Raw genomic sequence first — 21,062 nt, 5'->3', positions numbered from 1 at the left:
GAATGTGGCGTCAAATAGATAATTTTCAAAGATAATAAAATCATCTGCCCTCCTGAGGGATGTCCCAATCTCAATTCTCCCCACAAGATTAGGCTCAGCAGTGCCCCATGCTCACATACATTCCTCTACAACGTCTTTCCATCTGATAGCTTTCCCTGTAGCAATTAAACGTTTACAATTCATGATCATATTCATCAGGGTTATATGAAATAATATATATTATTTTTTCTGCATTCATTTGTGAAAAGTTATGGCTCATGAAGGCCTCTCTTCCCTACAGTAAGCACAGTGCTTTCACACCTTCCACTTCAGCCAGTTTGCAGATCTCTGATTATGTGCTTAATATTAGATTAATGCATTGGAATATGTGAAAGTCTTTTTGCATTTAAATCACATTAAGCAAGTAAAGCCTTAACATGCTTAATATTTACAGACTGACAAGTTTTCATCAGTTTCCACACTGAAAAATTAAAAAAAAAGTTTCTATGTCTTACTTACATATTTTCTTCTCCAACAATACATAGAGCAGAAAGTAATTTCACTGTTTCAGTCATCATGTGTGGTTGCTTTGGATCAATTGCTCTTGACAACAGCAAGAGAGATCTTTCATCTCCTAGAATCCTTTGCAATCCGTACTTAAAGAAACAAAAAAGTTTACAGTGAAAAATTGTAAATGCCTCAAATACTCATCATCTTCAGATCCATAGGAATCCTCACACCCCCTCCACCCACAGGAAATTAGGCAATACTCTACTAAAACCTTTGGCTATTACCACTGGGGGACAGAAGTCTGTCTCCCTGATCTTACATTTGAGGCTTTCTCCTAAGAAAGAGTGCAACCTCCCAAGGCTGTTACGATATCTTGTAAAATATAGATATATGTCAATTATACGGTATCTTTTCCCTTTAAGAGTTCCAAGTCAAAATCGTATTTTCCACACAATGACCAGAGGTTAAAATTCTTTTTTGATACCTCTTATTTATTGAATATTCTATTTCATTTTCTGTACAGCTATATAAAAAAAGCCCTTACACTCTGGCATTTATTTAAAAGTAATATTCTTTTTACTTTCATTAACTGCAGGACAGTTGATGAATCAGATATCTAACTGTCAAAGTGACACTGTAAGTGTACGAATAGCCAGGGGAAACATGACCATTTAACTTCAATTTTCCCACTTTCAGACAGACAATGCTGTGAGATATTACTAAAAACAAGTAACAGTAGTTAAAGGTATCTTTAACACAGTTATATTTGTTACATGTGGGGGGATAAATCACAACAGCACTTCAGATTTTGCTATGAATAAAGCAAAATTATGAGTTTAACACATCAACTTGTAGAAGCAGGACTCACACTTTGTGAGCATGAGTAACCCGCATTTGAAACAAGTTAGATACAACCTAAAGTAGACCACAGCTTTATGCTTTACCCACTACCTATCAACTTCAGAACTGTAGCGAAAGATATTAAATCATACACCATTTTCTAACCAGGTGAAAAGCACATTATATTCACAAAAAGAGTCATGTACTGAAATCAGAATTGAGAAAAATATTTTCTTTTCAATTTCACATGTAATTGATTTCCTACTTTATTTCCCTTATATCCATGCTATTCAAATATTGTACTTCCAAAAATTCAAGAAAATTAAGATAAAAATACATATTCAGAAGGTTTATGAACAAGACTCTCAAAAAGTTCATTAAGTCTATGACCTACATTTGCAGAGAGTCAACTAAAAGTGGATTTACGATCTTGCCTTCCTATTCTGAGATCCAACATGCTATACAGACCTTATCAACAAAAAACAACCACACTCTAAGTATCAGAATTTAAAATATTTCTTACTTTGTTGTTCATAAATGCTTTGAGGCACTGGATAAGTTTATGTTGATTCTTCTTATCAATATTTTCTTGCCTTGAAAGGGAGGAGGAAAACAACAATAAGTACAATCTTCACAAGCTTCCCCACCCCTCCCTTCCAAAGATCTGAGTCCTTACTGTTTCTTGTCCAGAAGCTTTTCTAATGCATCCAACATAAGTCCAAGACCTTCGTGTCCAAAATTGTTAACCCAGCTGGAAAAGGATGAAAAAATGTTTTTAATTTTTTCTTAATTGAGCGTAAACCTTGCAAGTTATGTCTCAAGCACTTCTTGTACATCTCTTCATAGATGCTGTTTTAATTCTCAACTTCACAGGAAGATCAACCATTAAGACAAATGATTAGTTCCAACAACTAGATGTTCTTGAGAACTGGTGTGAAATGTAAGGTACAGCAGAAAGTTGCAAACATTCCACTTAGCTCTTCCCAGGATGCTGAAAACCACTTCCTTGTGACAGCAAGTATTAGTATAATTACTCCAGTTTCAAAAAAAACAAAACAAACCCCAAACAACCAACCCCACAATTCTTTATTGCTAAGAAAAACCAGCATGATGAAACCTGCAGCAGAAATTATATACTCACCTGACTGGATTGCTAGTTAGAGAGACTCTCAAAGACTCTAGACAATTAAGAAGCTTTTCCTCTGAAATTCCAGATCGCAATTCATGAATATATTCTTGTGAGGACAGTGTGCATTCATGCTTGCTGTTTTTCAGTCCACCCTATCACACAAGACAGAATGTTGCTTAATACCATATTGATCATAGTAGCCTTTAGATGATAACATGTAATGCCAGTATTTCTGTATGAATTTTAAAACCACAGTTTTCCCTAAAAAATTATGATAGACATCTGATTTGACTTAGTCCTAAGTGTTTCATAGTTTAGGCTATACCAGAGTAAATATTTTTTCTGGAATCTTCTTCATTTCTTTGAGGAAAGTGCATTTACTACATCTTGGCTATAGCAATTTAATTCCATCATTCAGTTGTATTAACATGTGTAACTGCCACACAGTCTCATTTAGTATCAACTTCACAACACCATAGTATTTGAAATCATAAACAGACAACAATTTTACGAAAAGGTGCAACTAATCTTTTACACAGTTCTGACAAGTTGCAGAGAAGTAGGCTCCTCTCAGGAGAGTGGTTCTAATTAGTACTTACTTCCTAATACTCTTCAGTTCTAAATGGTCTATGGAAGGGAACCTGATGTGTCACAGGTGTAAAGGCAAAATAAAACATAGTTGACCTCGAATAGGATTTGTATGTATTTATATGTATTTGGTTTTAAGGTATCAGGAACTTCACTGTAGCTTTCTAACTGTGTCTCTTTCAAGAAGCTACGCTTCATGAAGTGTTCTTGTTTGCTATATTCAGTTTCTTATCATCTCTCTTTCCAAAGATCGCACTAAGTATGTCTGGTAACAAAATGACTCGTCTATATTTAAGTTAATGATTTTGACCTACATATATTCTAGTACTAATTCATATAACAGAAGTATGTAAACATTCACAATGTACTTTCAGATTGATTGTCCTCACCTCAACAGAACAAAGAAGTCCTGCACCACGAATGCATTAAGACAAAAGTGTCTTCTGGCCTACACCAACTTTGAAGATGTTTCTTACTGACACGCATGGAAGTTATAGATTGCAGGATCAAGAGGGAGATAAAGATGAGTAAATAGGATATAGAAGAATTACAAACCCTCACTACCAACCTCCTGAGCAAAGAATCTCTCTTCCACCAAAGGAAACAAAAATAAAAGGGTAGCGATTATCTTTATAAGAGTAGGAAATTACTTTAAGAAGTATATTAGCACTAGATATGAAAAACCATAATAGAAAAAATTATCACTCTGAAAGGCCATAAGGTAAAGAACTAGAAAACAGGAACAGTTTTATACTGTTCATTGCACTGGATGGGAAATAAAATAGATTACATATGTAACTAATGTATATCGTATTGGATGCAGCTTTTGTCATTTCAGACAACAGCCTTTCTCAAAACACTAAGAGTAAAAGAAGAAAACCAAAGTATTGCTGTAACCCACAAAACTCAATAAAGAGATGAGATGATGGAAACTACAATAAAGGGTCATTACATGTTAAGCTAGATCCTGAAAAGCAAGATAGAATGCGAGATATAATTGTTTTCTGAAAAAGGATCTTTCCTGTGGTTAGCCCTTCCACTGCGACCCGCTGCAAGCTCCAATGGAGATACCTATTCAGATAGGGCATTTAAGGTCTTCTCTACATCATCTTTCATCTTCAGAAGAGATGATCAAAGGTGGCTCATAAAAATCTATATTCAAACCCTTTCAGCCAAATACTCCAACTCATGCTAGAGAATGCGAACACTCTTGCTGCGATCACATTTTCAATCTCAAACCACTCCTACTACTTTTAGCCATGTTAACTGGAGTGCTACGACTAGGTGCCATTTCTTTTAGATTCCTCGTCAGAGACAGTCTGATATGAATACTGTTTAAGTAATGCTATGCCTTTACATGGAACAGATTGTAATATATACCCTGCTCATTGACTCTGAAGTACAAGGTTTCAGTGAAAGTTATGCTCTACATGAGCGCATCTGATAAAGACAAAAGCAAAACTGAAGTACAAAGAAACACAGAGGGTTAGGTCCCACGCCAGAACTTTCAGAGATTAAATCAATACAGAAAATGAAGAATGTCAGAAATTAGTTTATGACCAGGCCCCTTCACATTTAAGATATAGACTTATTCATTCATGACAATCAAATGAAAGCCTGGACCACAAGTTTAAAATCCTGCTCTGGGAAAATTAGAAGCAATGAAGTTTTAGTGAAAGTTTAAGGGAACTCCTGGAAGTCTCATAGAAAAAGCAATATATAAAAGAAAGCCTAGTTTGTTCTCCCATTCAGGAAGAAATGTAGATAACCCTGTAGGACACATTTCAGGGTTTAACAGACAGAAAGAACACAGAGAGAGGCAGACACCATACAGTGCAGGATACAATGAGAAACAACCAAGCATAGTTTTCTCTCTATGCAAAGTTTTGTTTAGTATTTAGAGCACCAGGCAACAAGTAAACATTTTAGGTATTTTCATTGCAATTTATTTTACTGTACTTTGACTTCACATGATTTCAAAATTGTTACCTAGACAAAGAAACTCCTCACCAAGGGCTTTCATCAATATTAGAAGGGACATAGGAAATGTGCAGCTTTATACGCTACCCAGATGCACCACAAGAAATCTGTGAAGAAGCTAGAGAACCAGCATCTAACAAAATGGTAAGGCAAAAGCATTTTGCCCTCCAGGGGAAAGAAGCAGATATTCCATCCACTTGGTGGTAAAGAAGTCTGGAGGTCACCTGAACCAAATGGATGGGCTGCAACATTTAAACTACAAGACCAGAAAGATCTGCATAAACTACTGCTCTTTGAGGCACCAATTCAGGCCTTATTCAGTCTTAAGCTAAAGCCAAGTTCAGCTGAAGAACTTACAAGTCTACTACTGCCATGAGACAGTTTAGCTGAGTGAGACTGCTGACAGGCAGTACACTAAATAGAAATCACACAACATCACAGTTGGGCACTTCTCTCCAACGCACTAGACCTGTTCCATAATTTAGAAGAAAAAATAATCACTTCTTAGAAATAACCAGTACCAGCATAATTACTGAAGAAGTGGAAGTGATAACTTATACTTTCCCCCACCAATGCATACCTGAAAATTTTTTGCATACTCTCTGTTAATAGAAATAGAATTCTATCTCAAGCAAAGAAACCACTATAGTTTGAGTGTAACAATGTCAGGTTGTTTGGAGGAGGTGGGGGTGGTTTGTTTTCAGGAGAGCAATAAAAGCATTTTAAAGTTTTTCTTAAGTGACATATACTCTACTCATTGCACATTTGACTCGGAACAGCAGTATCCTTGTTCAAGCTATGAGGAAACCCTATGTCAGCTCCTGAACTACCAACTGGGAGTTCAGAGTTTATATCCACTTCACTCTGTGGATATTAGCCAAACACACTAATTCAACCCACTGAAAATAGAATAACAGGCTAATCCCACTTCAGAAATCTACATGGCTAAATGTAGACTGAATGACTGACAGGTAAGCAGAAGCTGTACAGCTGTCATTTCAGTGCAGATACCAGTGTCTGCAAAAGCAAGGTAAGGTTACCTCGCAGACAGCGAAAGTACAAAGTGGGCATCAGTGCTTGAGATCCTGTCAGGCTCAGCTAAGCTAAAGGTCTAAACTCAAGTGCAATTGTCACTATAACAACACAGTACTAGCATTAATAGTTGAAAATTATTCTCCTCCTCAACAACAGCCAATCTGTAAATCTTCAGGCAAATAACTACATTTGCCAGCAGATGTGATCAACTCCCAAGGGATGAATCCTATAAAAACACCTACAGAGGAGACGCACACCAAGATGCATGCATTCTTTAAGCAAAGATAGACAGAAGCCATACTCTGAGGGACAATTCTTCCTTTTCTATTGTCAAAGTTACTTGTGCAAAAACATGCTATTAATGCATAGCTATTCTTGCTCTCCATCAGACTCCGAATTAAGAGGTATAGGGAAGAAAACATGCATTACGGAGTTTCTCCACTACCCAGTCTGACGATACCAGTTTCCTTAATGAAATAATCTCTTCACAAAGCAGCTGTGCAGAGTAATTCATATCATAAGGATATACATAGCAAGAAGGAATTATTTCAAACTGGTTTTAACATACCAATTTGTGAGTTAACAATTTCTCTCCTCAAAAATAAAACACCTTTAAATACTTAGGTTGTGTTTACGTATTTTCTCAACCAGCATAGGAACCAGCACTGTGTATAGAAGTAAAAAGTACTGGTGAATACAGACAGAAAAGTCTCTTTAAAGACCACTCTGAATAAAGCAAAGCCAACAAGAAGTTCTTTATTCCAATGTGCTATATCCTTATATATTTCAATACATGTGAGGTAATGATTAGACAATTTTAAATTACAGATTTTTAAAATATTTTTTCTGTAAAATGAAGAACTGAATATAACCTAAATAGAAAACCTTACATTACATGAAAAGCCTGTTTTGGCTGCTGAAAAAAAATAAAGTACACCTATAATTTCGAAGTAGAGCTTTGCTTTCAGATGGTGTTTAAAACATATATGTAATCATCCCCCCCAAATATTTTTTTCCAAGAAACAAGATGTTTCTGAATTCAGTCCATCAAATTAAGTCCTAAAGACTTGTTTTAAAAAAGTAACACAAAGCATATGAATACTAAACTTACCCATTACTTAAAACTTAGATGAGCGCTCACCAAGACACAAGTTACGCTGTGAGTGAACTCAACCTATAATTGACCTTCTGAATCCTCTATGTTAATCTTATTCTCACAGTGATATCCAGCAGCTGACATTTTCATGATAATTATGAATGCTAACATTAAAAAAATCCCCATCCCAACAGAGTGAAGTAAGGCAAATACTGTAAACTTGAAGTATCCAGTGACTGCCTCCAACAAAAAGCAAGACAAGTCTAAATTACACTTCTTGGTCACAATGAATAGATAAGTTCTCAGCTAATCTTAAGTATCCCTGAAAGAAGTACAATGACTTTGTACCAGTAATATAAACATTACTGAAGTAATTGATAAATATTTTGCTAAAGCAAGTTATGCCCACTGAAATTTTAAATCCAAGATAAAAATCCATAATGTTCTGGCCTCACCTCTAGAAATGGAAGTTTATTGGTAAGAAAAAACAACACTATAGTGTTCATACTCACCGGAACTTTACTTCCGACTATCTGCATGCAGAGGTCAGCCAAGAGAGGTTATTGTGTGAAAAAGATAATAATAATACATAAATAAACACAGCAAAGTACTTAGTAGGACGTAGCATCACACAATTTGTTCAGTGTTTAATCATTAGTAGTAGTTACATTCTTTTATTACTTCATCAAACTGTTTAAGAGTTACAGTTTCGCAACAGGAAAACACTAATTCCACTGCAGGAGAAAAAATTTGAAATTCTCTTGCTCTGCTGCTGAATCTTCAGTATCTTACACATGTACAAACAAGTAACTAAATGCCTAGCTTGACACCTACATCTTGAAAGATTGATATGCCATTTTCTTCAAATTTTCAGGACATATAGTTACATATGACACAGAAAAACCACAGAAAATAATCATGGCATACAGACTTGCTTGTACATGTACATGTAATAAATTCCTTTATTGTGGGGCTTTTGATCTATTTAGATGATGTCATCACTGCATTTAATTAAGTTTTTGTAATCAAAAATGTAGCCTGCAGTTATAAATCTAACTTGCATTTCAGAAAATATCACATTGCGTTTTTCTTCAAGTGCTCAGTATGGATGCTTTTAATTACATGGATAATTAAACAGTGATTTACAGGATGACATCTTCTGGTTTTTACCATGAAACAGCATCCCTGCATTTTCATAAACAAGAAGCTGACTCTCTACAGAAGGAACTCTGCAGAGAGACAACACATCTCTGCCCTGCTCTGTCACTTTGCCCAAATGACCTGTGAACACCAGGACTATGGACTTCCGCTGAAATCTTGTAGGCCTTTCATTTTCAGCTGTTTGCTGCAATCTTATAGCAGTCAGTTTACTGAATAAACATTTTCATCTGATTAATAGCCCGAGGCAGTATGATTTTGTTCCAAGATGTGAATTTGATTATATCTGTTCAGCCTCTACCTGCTTCATTTTCTTATCTCCTCCACTATTCTTTTAGGAAGTTTTTCAGAAAACAGTAGGCCCTGAAAGTCTTAATCACCTCTTCTCTTCCTGACGGCACCAGACGGACTGTCATCATTGGACAATCTGTTTTCTTAATTTACTACCTTCTTCTCTCACCCATGTTCAACACCTTCATTATGATGTCACCATGTTCAGTTCTGAAACTGATTTCAGATCCTTCCACCTCTTCCCAAGTACAATTTCCATTGTCAACAATCTTTCTATCCAAGTGGGAAAAGGAATCAGAAGCACAGATTATAACCTCACAAGAAAGCATCCAGTTTATTAGCTTCTTTCCTTGGGGGATGGAGGAAGGATAAGGAATGAGGTTTTTTATCCACTGAATCCCAAGGTTTCTTTCTCACTCAGAACCCTGATAACAGTACAGTGTTTCAGAAAAGCATGGTCAACATGCTGCAGATGGCACACAAGGCAGAGAAAATGAAGCACCAAATTAAAAAATAATTTGGCTAAGACAGCATCAGCAAATGAGAATGATATTTTCAAATAAGTGAAGGAAGCTCAAAAGCCTAACTAAAGCAAATGTGAAAGGAACTGAAATAAAAGTCACATCAACTGGTAAGCGTGTTTTGTGAGGTCTAAGCGGAAGAAATAACCCAAGTATTTTCAGTATAAAAAAGGAACAGAGATGAAGAGTTATCTGTGACCAAAGAAAAAGGTGAAAAGTTTTAAGAAAGACCATATTGAATGTGATCAGCATTTTCATGGAAGACAAGCCTGAAAATGGCTTGAAGAAAAGAAAGTTTCACAATTCACGATGCAATAAAAATTGGTTAGGGTTTGAATTCAACCAAGCAGAACAATAGTTTAACTACACAGGAGACAAAATTAACAATGAAAATAAGGTTTTGCTTTATTTTAAGATCTTAATCAACATTTTACAATTGAACTCTGCTATTTATATTTCCAAATCAGTTTAAGAAGCTAGGTGTTAAAAGGCTAAGTTAGGGTAACACACTACAGAGAGGTCATTCGTATTTTTCACCCTTAAACTATTCCATTCAAATGCTGAGATTCAATTGCACGAAGGACCTTACTGAAGCACACAAACTTCAGTACAAGGCCTTTTTCCATCAGGAAAAACATTTTGCGCATATGGGTGTGGAAGACACCCATACCAGCACAGATACAAGTTCAAAGCACACATTCCTGTACAAGGACACTCTTGGATTTTTATTTTTTTAATTATTAGTCTTACTTGGCAAACACAACCCTGGTTCTGTTAAATTTGCCATGCTGCAGCGCATATGGTGGCAGTTACGCAGTCTGTTAAGATTTCCAGCAGTTACACATGCAATGGTAGCCATGCTTTTCTTACTCAGCTAGAAAATCACAGTGCTTAAGGCAGCTACATTTCAGTACCACTATAAACGAGAAAGATCACCATCGTCCAACTTCTTTTTGGAAAAGAATTGCAAGTACTTACATTGTAAAAGTTTCTACTGCATCAATAAACTCTTTGCTTACCAAGAAAAATTTAACATTGATCACCAAGTGAAGACAAAATCCTTCCAAAACAATCAATAGTTCCCCAGGCAGAGTATACTAACAGAAAATTCCATAATATTCACTACATCAGCCTGAATAACTCTCCAATAATTTATATGTTTAGCTAGACCATGCTTTAAGCACTGGATTCCTTACAGGGCTGACTAAAGGACTGAAGATTTTGTTTAAGATGAACTTGTGAAGGAACATCACTCCTCTCAGAAACATAAATCACCATTTTTACATGATAATGCAAGTTCTTCCTCACTTAAGTTTAAAATGTTTAATGCAAAGCATTTGTATTTAATAACTGCATGTCACTGTCATTTTAATTTTTAATTTAACTCTGCAGAGCTGATTTTAAAGGTTAAATGAAAAACAATTCAGTTGTAGCCCTTGCAGTCCATGCTTATAGATTCATTAGGTAGACACCAATATAATCTTATTTGCCAATTTATTTTACTAAGAAACAGATTATTACTTAATGTTATCTGTATTTAGCACTCAGACTCAACTCTGCAGAACTGCTAGCAGTGCTGCTGTTACATATTTGAACAATTATGCCACATAGTCTTAATTTCTTGGACATAATTACTTACATGTGAAAAAGGGAAGAAATACATCATAATTTCCCAACAAAATCATATGTGTTACCTAATTTTATTGAAGGATTATGCTGATTAGCACGTTTTATCACTTGGAGCATACTACTGCCCCACAGATACAGTTATTTACTGCGCCAATACTGGCATACATTCAGTTCCTCTGAAATCACCACTAGCTTATTTAAAATTCTTTATACAACAAATAGTGGCCCAAATCAGGACAAAACCCTATTTCTAGGGAAATCACAACACACATATGCATGTGTATGCTTCATCCACCATTCATGAATTTTTGCGGCACATTCTCCTTTTACACAAGAACTGTATTTGTCATAGCCAATTTTTCATGCAGAAAAAGCATTACCGCTGTACTTGATAAATTGTTGGTACTAATAGTCCCACTACAGAAAATAAACTGCAGTCCTTCACTATTTGATATTGCATTTCTCCATCCCAGTAACTGGAATGTCTAGTGGTTCTTTTCTATTTCAGGCACCCCAAAACACATCAGAAAATTTTGCATGAAGGATCAATGATCTAAGGTTTAATCAGTGGACTTAAGTACAGAGAAAGATCAACATGAATGAAAGCTCCTGATAATTTTTTTCTACTCCAAGTATAATTTGAAACTCATTTTAACACCATTTTTTCCCTAAAGGGATAACTTTATTTACCATCAGAACATTTCTTAGCAGGATTATTTAACGTGCAGTCTTCAAGCCAGCTGTAGTACACAGCATATTCAAAGCTAAAATACTGGCTTTACTTCTAGTTTACTTTCAGTATTTTGACTCTCTGTTTCCAACTCTAAGTTGTACATCTAGTACATATGTCATTACTGAAGGTCATATTTTCCCTCCCAAGAACTTCTGGCACTTTCTTTTCATTCATAAGATGAATTCCACAGAATTTCATCCAATACTCCACATCACTGGATTTGCAATTTCTTACAGTTGCCCAACAACTGAATACAAACTAATCCTTCAGACACAGCTACAGGCATTGAAAAGTGTTGTAGCAAGTATGGATGTTTCATTCTTCTGGGATTTTTTTTCCTCTAACATACTTAATAGATAATTCCAGACATATAGTTTGAAAGTTTTAAGTTTGAATAACATAACCCTCAAAAAGCTAAGCTTCTTATTTTCATCTGCCTTGGGAAGATGACTACTTACAGATTTTGTAGTCGCAGAAATGTACTGGACAACCATCTCACGTTTTGTGGACAAGTCTTTATCTCTTAAAGGAGCTTTACGTTCTTCATTTAGATTCATGTCTTCCTGTAAAGAAACATACCATCTTCATATTGAAAGAACTGCAAGATTCTATTTTATGCTTTTTATTAGTCTTTGTTGGTTTTAAACTCCTTTCCTTAAGCGAACAATCCAATTTTAAACGGACAAGTAACTGGTCCCAGTTTACTTAATTCTGAGCTGATTTTCTCATTTAATTCTGCCACTTCAAGCATTCACTGTTTTCAACACTTAGCCAAAACTAATTTCATGAAGAGCAGTTGCCAAATTGGTAAAATTTGGCTCAAGAAATAAAACTAGACAACAAAACCAAAAATTCTACACTTGAGGTTGCTCATCTGAGTGTTAACTTCTGTGAAGTTCCTATGTTTTTTGTAAAACATTATCACAATGGCCCCTGTTCCTGCACCATCCATTATTACATAGATTGATTAGCTTATGACAGAGGTAGATTTGAATGTGGTTGAAAACAAACCTAAACCCCATATATTCAGCCAAATGAAAAGTAAAAATGCCTGTTTCAACTTAGTAACTGATTAAATACAACATATATAAATACAACACAAAGTCATTACAAGTCCTTTACAAGTCAAAGTAACTTCAGATTATCAACTAAAACCAGTGAATGTCAGTATAATAACTTACTAGCCAACAGCTTTTTCAAAGAAATATTAGTCTCTGGAAGACAGACCTCTGGTCTACTTCAATTACCATTACTTGGTTAGGTTAAAAATTATTCCTGTAATCTAACAAGCAAATCAAACAAGTATTAATTAACACTTACCACATCTTTCAAAAGAGATTCACAACTGTACTGAACACAGTATAGAGCTATGCAATGGAACAGGACAGTTCTTAGGCCATACTGACTGTATGGAAGTTTACAACAAATTTAAAGACTGATACAGCAAACAGCATGTCTGACAACACTGAAAAGACTGCATTTTCTGACACTTCATGTATCAACACCAATGTGCAGGGCAGAATTAATACACACCTTCAAAAGCCTGTTTCTCTCTAAAAGAAACGCTTGCTTATTAGTAGGCACCTTAACAAGTGATCCTAAGACAGCAATTATTCAAGACTGTACAGAAATTCAGCTTGCTATATAGTAAGATTTTATTAATGGAGGTTAGTACAGACCTCTGTAAAACAGAGAAGTTTATTCAAAGCTATCTTTCACCAGCAGTAACTGCTGTAAAAATGGTTTACAGATGTTATCTTAATGAAGCCATCTACACCTTGATTTTTGCTTTTTGCCTTTGCTTTCTCTGTAGAAGCAGACCAAGTAATTTAAACACTAGAATTCTATGAGTTACTCAATTGCTTATGTGCCAATTAGACAGGTCTATCAGGCCCATGCTATGCCCTCCCAAGTAGTTAATACTTCCAAAATGACAGCATTTGAAAATCACTAGTGAATAAATGCCAACATGGAAACAGATTAAAACCTCATAAAATTACGTAGCACATCATCTTACCATCATTTTTTCGAAGAGATCCATAACTTCTTTCTCAGATAAATTCGTACACCGCTCATCACCATGTGTCTGGGAAAGTGGGATTTCACTTATAGAAGGTTGAGTATCAATAGGGTGCTGAATGAGAGGTTTCTCTTTCTTCACTGCTGACTTTCTGAAGCTTGTTATTCTGTCACGCTGCAGAAACATCCATTGAAAAATTAGCAGAAATAAAAATACAGGAAAGCAGCCAATACACACGTTTTTAGTTAATCCAAGCAGCAGAGTTAAAACTCAAACTGAACTGTAAGTAAAAAATCTCTAACATTCAGAGATTATTTTTCATAGGACAAAAACATTTAAGGTAAATTCATGACAAGTGACATGCAAAAGGGATAGAACTGTCTCCCAGTTTCACAAGTGTGTCATTTATTTAAGCTCTTAGCATTTCAAAACCTTCAGTTCACCTTCTCACATTACTCCTAATTATCCTGATAGTGAATAAATATGGTACCACAAAGGTAATGTCCAAGTGTTCCTTCACCTGAAGAGCTATTAGTCTTTGGAGGACAACTGAAAAAGCCAGCGTTGGGAAGGATGTACTCACAAGTTCATCAGGCTTATAAAAAAATCCTGCTAAAGTAAAATAAAGTTTGTAAAGGAATTAATGCTCCAAGTATAATTCACAATTCCTTGAGTGTTTTTGAGTATGGACTCCTGAAATTAGTGCATATTTTTAAAAGCCAGGTAATTGATTACTCACACAGAAGCAGCCACCCAGAGTTAAATACACATAACAGACATTAGTGAAAGCATACCATACAGTTTGCACTGACATTTCACTGGTTAAGGACAACTTGGTTTATGCCTTATACCAAACCCCCGCCTTTAATTTAAAAAAAGCATGCTTAATGGGTTAATTTGTTAATACTGGAGAACAACCAAAAAAAGCACCTTCCTCATAAGGCTATTTATTCCTTTATTATTAATATGCAAATCTATTATTAATAGAGTCAGATATTTTTAATAGCATGTGTGTGTGTGCGTATGTATGTTTATTTTGACAACATTGTGTCTATAGCAAATAACTGTTTGCCACAACAAATACTACTGTACTTGTTTCAGGCATTGAATAGCCTTATGAAGATGTGCTTTCATCTAACAGCAGCTTATGTAGGGTCCAGTATCATTCATAGCAGGTACTGCAATCTCTATGAAGCCATCTAAACCAAAATTCTTTTATTTCCTATGATTAAACCACCTCTGTGAGGTGTGGAAAGTTTAGTAGAGTGTTTCATTTGTAGGAAATTTAGGTTAATCTTAAAACACTCCAATCAGGTATAGAAAAAGTGACTAAGTGTAGTAGAATACAGAGAAAAGGACTTCATTGTTGTTTTGCGTTTTTTTCTTGGCTTGTTCTGTTGTTGGGTTTGTTTTACTGTTGTTTTCTGATATCCTGCCTTAAATTTTTCAATACAAAGTATCCCTAGATAAGCTGCACGCCCTTTTAATTTTTTTTTTTTTTGTGGTTTTGTTTTTAAGGGGGGGGCTGGGTTTGGGTTTTCTTCTTCCTTCCTTAGAAGTCTTACATTTGTGGACAGAAACACATTACCTACAAGGATACTGTTAACATCTTTAACAAGGCAAGAATTTGACCTTAAATACGTTTTTTTCTGTATTAGAATGGTTTACTCTACTTTTTTGAAACTGAAATTAAGGCATAGCCTATTGAAAATGCCAAAGATATGACATCGTGCCTGAAAGGCAGTATCCAAAATTAGCCAATATACATCAAATGCAGTTTTAGTGTTTGCTTACACTAAAATGCCCTTTCAGCAGCGACAGATGAATTTCACCGTATCATGATCTGTTCCAATTATTAACAGACAATATTAACAAATTTCTTTAATGAAGTTGCAATGATGAAATCACTTAAAATCCATAAATAAATCTCCTGCACAATTACTAGGTACAATTTCTTCATTCCAGACATGTCAGTGATGATTAATTAAGTGGCCAGTGTGGCTTAACTATTATGTACAGGAAATAAAACTTTATAATTGTACTGAAATCAATTTTGATATGTTTCCGTAAAAATATTTGGCAATAGGTTTCAAAGTATTCAGTATTGTGAATTAGTGCTACTGAATACAAGCTTCTTGTTTGACAAGCAACACACACTTATTACCCAAAATTGTAATTGAATCATGTGGCAACTACCGTTGAAGAACAACCATGGATCCTTTACAAGAAAATTAAAAGGACAGGCAAGAGCAATAACACTTGCACTGTTGAATATGTTTCAACATATCTACAGTATTACTGAAGTTGCAGAAGGCAGTTAAAGAAGCCTCTCCAAAGAGATAGAATTAATTACTCTTTTTCAACTGAGGTTACAAATGAAAGATCTTTAGGAATAACAATTCAATTTTCTGAAATCTAGTGCTTCATATCCTTATAAGAGCATGTTATATTGTCCACAACACTTGAAGTATAGTAGCATGCAGTGTGAGTTACCATTGTAAATTAAGATGTTACAAAGACCTTACCACATCATCTGCCAAAGTTTTTATTTGAATATTCTATTAAAAGAAACACAACACACACAAATCAAAGAAAAAAAAGTGTTATTGTTTCAGAAACCTACTGTTTCAGAATAACAGTCTATTATTTCATGTATTCTAACATTAAATTGCACTTGAAACTTCAGTTGTTTTGACACAACTACATCTAGATGAGCATGGGATCCAATGCATTTCACACAAAAATGTAGGTTTGCATCACGTCTCACCTTGTCTTTTGACTATTTAACTCATAAACCTAAAGCCTGTACAACCATAGCCCAGGCACCCCAATACTTCATAAACGTGCAGCAAGATCTCTTAGCAGGCTTTTCAAAGCAAACACAGGCTACTGAACTTCAAACGAAGTCAGCAGACAGCTATAAACCATACAGTTTCGAAAGAGTTTGAGACTCAAAGAGCTGAGGAGAACTGCCTGTGCCCTAGCTTCTGGAGCCTCCTGCCAACCCCTCCCTAACATTGAGTAATGGAAATTGAGAAATGAACCGGATAAAGCCAGTGTACTGACGATGCACAAACGTTACTACTACCTCTCCCTCCCCAGTACCTTCTCACTTTTTCCTTAACAGCACAGCAATCCTGCTGACAAAGATCACCAACATTTCACACTTACTCATGGCCGATAAAGGAATTTATATTACACACCAATATCAACAAATACATCAAGGAGGCACTGGGTTAATAAACACTGCTCAATTGACACCAATCAGTCACACCATAGAAGATTTTTTTTTTTTTTTTTTTTAGGGGGCAGCAGGATTCCAAGACAAAAAGAGCAACTGAGTATGAAAAAACAGAGTAGCTGATCCATAATGACAGGGTCCTGAAAGTCATCAGTTAGTAAACAGCAACTCTGTCTACTTGGACAACAAGATTTTGCATTCCTTGTTTATGGTCTCACAATCCAAAACAATTGAGGTGCTTCTGGTCAACATCCCAGACCACATCCCAGTTCAATGTTGGACATAAACCTGTAACCGTTCCACACACACCACAGCATTTTACTTCCCGTTGTGAAGGGTACTAAAACCCCATGCTCCTTCCAATTCTACTTTCTGTATCTTGGCTACAGTTGTCAATGTATTCCTGAAACAAAGAAGTCTAACAGATTACGCAAATAGCCAAGGAGGGGTCAAGACGGGGAAGAAGGTCAATGTATTAATTCTTTAAAAACATAATGAAGACAAACATTCAGAGGTGCCCAGGACAATATGCTGGCCTGGCTGCTTCCCCATCCAACTCTGGCCCACCCCATCCTACTTCTGGGGAAGGCACAGTAAGAAACAGTAAGACCTGACACTGGGTAGGTGTTGTTCAGCAAAAGCTAAAACACTGATGTTTTATCAACACTGCTTTGGTGACAGATCTAGAACACAGCACCATATGGGCTGCTCTGAAGAAAATTAACTCCATCCCAGCCTGACCCAGTACAGACAGCTAGGGTAAAGTCTTTTTCTCTTACTACTCCAGATGTTGACACCAACCTTTCAGCTAAAATGGCCCTTATTCTGGCAAGTTGAGCATATCTTTTTAACGGAGCTTATTGAGGAATAAGTCCAAACGGAGTAAAGCCTAAGCATGACTTCAACACAGAGAAAGCTATGTTAGCAACTTCTAAAACTCTGTATCTGTTTTAGCAGTCACTTGTACTAGAAATATTTTTGTTCCCTTCTCATTTAAGTACTGTCAATCTCTCCCAGAACCTGGAACAGGATAATCTACTCCATCTCTACATTTATATTGCATTTGTCACTCAAACTCCTCCAGCTAAAATACAGAATACTAAGCCAAGATACCACACAGCATATTTTTTTTAAGATCTCTCAAGCACTCTGCCCAGATCTCCTTATGGTGCATAAGCTACATCACTGCCACAAGCTACTCCAGATAAGCAACACATTTAACAGGTAAAAGAGGAACTGCAAGTAGCTGGAGGCAGAGGCAAAGCAGTTATGTACCTGCAGGTTCTCACTGACACACAATTTTGACAGTCTGTTATACTAACAAAGAAATCACCCTTCCAGTCTGATTTAAGAACATAAATCAAAAGTATTATACCATCCCAGGAGGAAGTTATATCACAGTTTTTGTAGTCAGTCCTGCAGCATTAGTCTTTCACCCATCTATAAGACAGCCAGAACATCATAAGATGATAAGAAATTTCCTAGCTTGTTGGAGACACTAGCTCCTTGGTTATAGAAGCAGCCCAAAGGTAAAGGTTTTGCAAAAATCTCTGTGATAAACACTTGCAGATAAGGAATATCAAGTTAATATTTATATGTACAAACGTACATATAATTTAAGACAGCAGTATACCGTATCTCTTCGGTTTTAATATCAATACAAGCCATGGAACTTCTTCAACTCCTGTATTGTGCAGAAACCACAACTACATGCTCATCTACGTTTTTCAACACCTTTATCCATGACAAACCATACAGAGCATTACTAATAAAATCAGTAAAATAAGAGTTCACAAAATGTTTGCTTGACAGTAATTTTTTGGCACTTCAAGGAGCGTTCCCCACACCTTCAAGAACTTGAACCAATTGTTGTAATCCACCTGGTGTATCAAAGGTACTTGAAGTCAACATTACTGATAGTTTTGTTAGCAATGTTGCACATTTGCATTTGGTCTATATGACACCACACAGAAAATTGTTGTTTGTTTTGTAGCTGTTCACAAATTCCTTAAACATGCATTATTTAAATCAGTAAACTAAAGCTTAATCTATAACCTGAACATGAAGGTAAACATTCCCCGTGGCACTACAAAGTGAGACCCAAGTTGCATGTCAACACCTTACATCAGGTTGCTAAAATGAAGCTGGAAAGCTATCCAAGTTGACAGCACTGACCCAGTGCTGTCAGACTGGAGGATGGGAACCACGTCTCAAACAGAAAGCTGCCTGGTTTTCCCCAATTACTCTACTTTCTCCACAGGAGACTGACCATTCGGCAACGAGCAATACTAGGAACAGAAGTTAGACAACTCTACATGCTAAATAAAGCCAGAGTCGTCCAGGTTGGTAATTAGTAACAGCAGAGGGCACTACTCTATAGTCAGTGCCAGGAGACTGAGATCCCAAGCACTGCTCCTGAACAGGAGAGAATACAAGTCAGAAGCACATTAATCATTGGGCACTCGCCCTCCCAAATGTCACAGAATCACAGAATTGTAGGGGTTGGAAGGGATCTCAAGAGATCATCAGGTCCAACCCCCCTGCCAGAGCAGGCTCCCTAGCATATACTGCACAGGTCAGCATCCGGACGGGTCTTGAATATCTCCAGAGAAAGAGACTCCACCAGGCAGCCTGTCCCAGGGCTCTGTCACCCTCACTGTGTAAAAGTTCTTCTGCATGTTGGTGCAGAACTTCCTGTGCTCCAACTTGCAGCCATTGCCCCTTGTCACTTGTCACTTGTTCCACCATGGCTCTGTGCAAGGGGAGCAAAGACTCTAAGTGGTAGTCTGGTCTAATTAAACATGGAGGTTGAGAGAAGCTCAAACAGCTTCCTCATTTTTGTCTGATCAGTACAACACTACCACAGTCCCAAAGCAAACAGACCAATCAAAACACTCCCTTTTTCAAAAAGGAAGTTAGTTCACAAGTTGGAAAAAAATTAACTGTTAACTCACATATCCTTAACTTGAACAGTTTTGTAACTGAAGATACAAAAGAATCTATGAAGACAATTCAACCAACATTGGCCGCCTTTATTTGTAGCTCAAACTGCCATTACTGTTTTGTAAAGTCTGTAGCAGACAAACATTCTTTTGCTGTTCACTGCTAAGTAAGCTTTAAAAATCAGACCAACATTAAAAGCTTCTTCCAAAAACTGTAGTGCCAGGTCAGTCTAAGCCAACAAAACTGCTGGTTGTGAGACAAAAGGGCAGTCGTGGCAGTAGGACAGTCAGGCGGATCAGCTTATAGTACCAGAGAAGCATTTTCAGAAAGCCTAGAAGAAGAGGCAGTGTTATCATTAGCCAGAGCAGAAGCAAACGAAGCAACTGGAAAATGCCCGAACTACTACTAGAGTCCAAAAGGTTTCCATCAAGTCTCTGTACCAATCAGATCAGATAAATTATCATCACTAAAACTGCACAGGCTTAGCGGGGCTTCTAACAGTTATGTCACATACAGCCAGGATGTCTTTCTTATTTTGATATGTAGTGATCATGCAAGATATGTTTTCCCTTCAGCATCTTGGACAAATGTCTTGTGCCAGTATAGCATGTTTTTCAGCACAGATGAGAAGTCTTTCTTGAGGATGCCCTACAGCTATTCAATTCCTCACTTCAAACTATCAAGCAACAGTTTGCTAGTTAAAACATCTACAAACTACACTTTTGAAGGTACCAATTCATAATTCCATTGATAAATTTCCCCAACAAGTATTGCAATACTGCTTTTATGAAGCACAAAAACCACCAACCACAGCTCACATAACTAACTCAGTACAAAACTCCATGGCTACGCGCCCTTTAGGCCCAAAAAAATGTAATTAATCTTCCACTTTAAGGATTCTGGGCAGTCTGACAAATAATCTCTAATTAAGTGTAGCAAGAGAAATGGATACGAAGTTGCTGCATAAAAACATAAGGGACCTCCCAGAAGACCTCACATGTTACATGCTGTGTCTCAGTCGTTAAACAACAAGTAAGTATTGGCATAAAGAAAAGGAAGTTGCATTTGACAACATTAAGACAATGAATGGGAGTGTGCGTGTTGTCAGCCACATAAATGGGGAAAATAAGTAATGTACTTGATGTACTTGAATTGGCAGGCTAAGTATACAGTTTTGGTCATCTGAAGACTAACACTGCATTTATTTTGAGCTTAAAAAAATTTCACTTCCAAATTTAATGATCTCAGTAATGGAAACTTTAATGGTCTTTCTGGAAGAGCATTCTAATTTTAAAAAATATTATTTCAACAGCTGAGTGCCAATTACATTTTGTGCTTTGATTGATAAGAAAGTTCCTAAACCTCCTTC

At 36.4% G+C, this 21,062-nt stretch overlaps 1 protein-coding gene across 1 annotated transcript in view; it reads right to left on the bottom strand.

The window, feature by feature from the left end:
• The window catches only part of DIAPH2 (diaphanous related formin 2), a 226,576-nt gene that overhangs the window by 192,531 nt on the left and 12,983 nt on the right, over window positions 1-21,062 (bottom strand). The window contains exons 2-8 of the mRNA XM_084268950.1: window positions 16,035-16,067; window positions 13,507-13,683; window positions 11,948-12,052; window positions 2,471-2,610; window positions 2,006-2,080; window positions 1,853-1,922; window positions 499-635 (exon numbers count right to left, since the gene is read on the bottom strand). Coding sequence (XP_084125076.1) covers window positions 499-635; window positions 1,853-1,922; window positions 2,006-2,080; window positions 2,471-2,610; window positions 11,948-12,052; window positions 13,507-13,683; window positions 16,035-16,067 — 737 coding nt within the window. The remainder of the gene's footprint in view (window positions 1-498; window positions 636-1,852; window positions 1,923-2,005; window positions 2,081-2,470; window positions 2,611-11,947; window positions 12,053-13,506; window positions 13,684-16,034; window positions 16,068-21,062) is intronic.

Source organism: Gallinula chloropus (assembly GCF_964237585.1).
Source record: "Gallinula chloropus genome assembly, chromosome: 11".
Lineage (NCBI taxonomy): Eukaryota > Metazoa > Chordata > Aves > Gruiformes > Rallidae > Gallinula > Gallinula chloropus.
The sequence above is the reverse complement of the archived record's forward strand: the minus strand, read 5'-3'. Positions and strand labels throughout refer to the sequence as shown.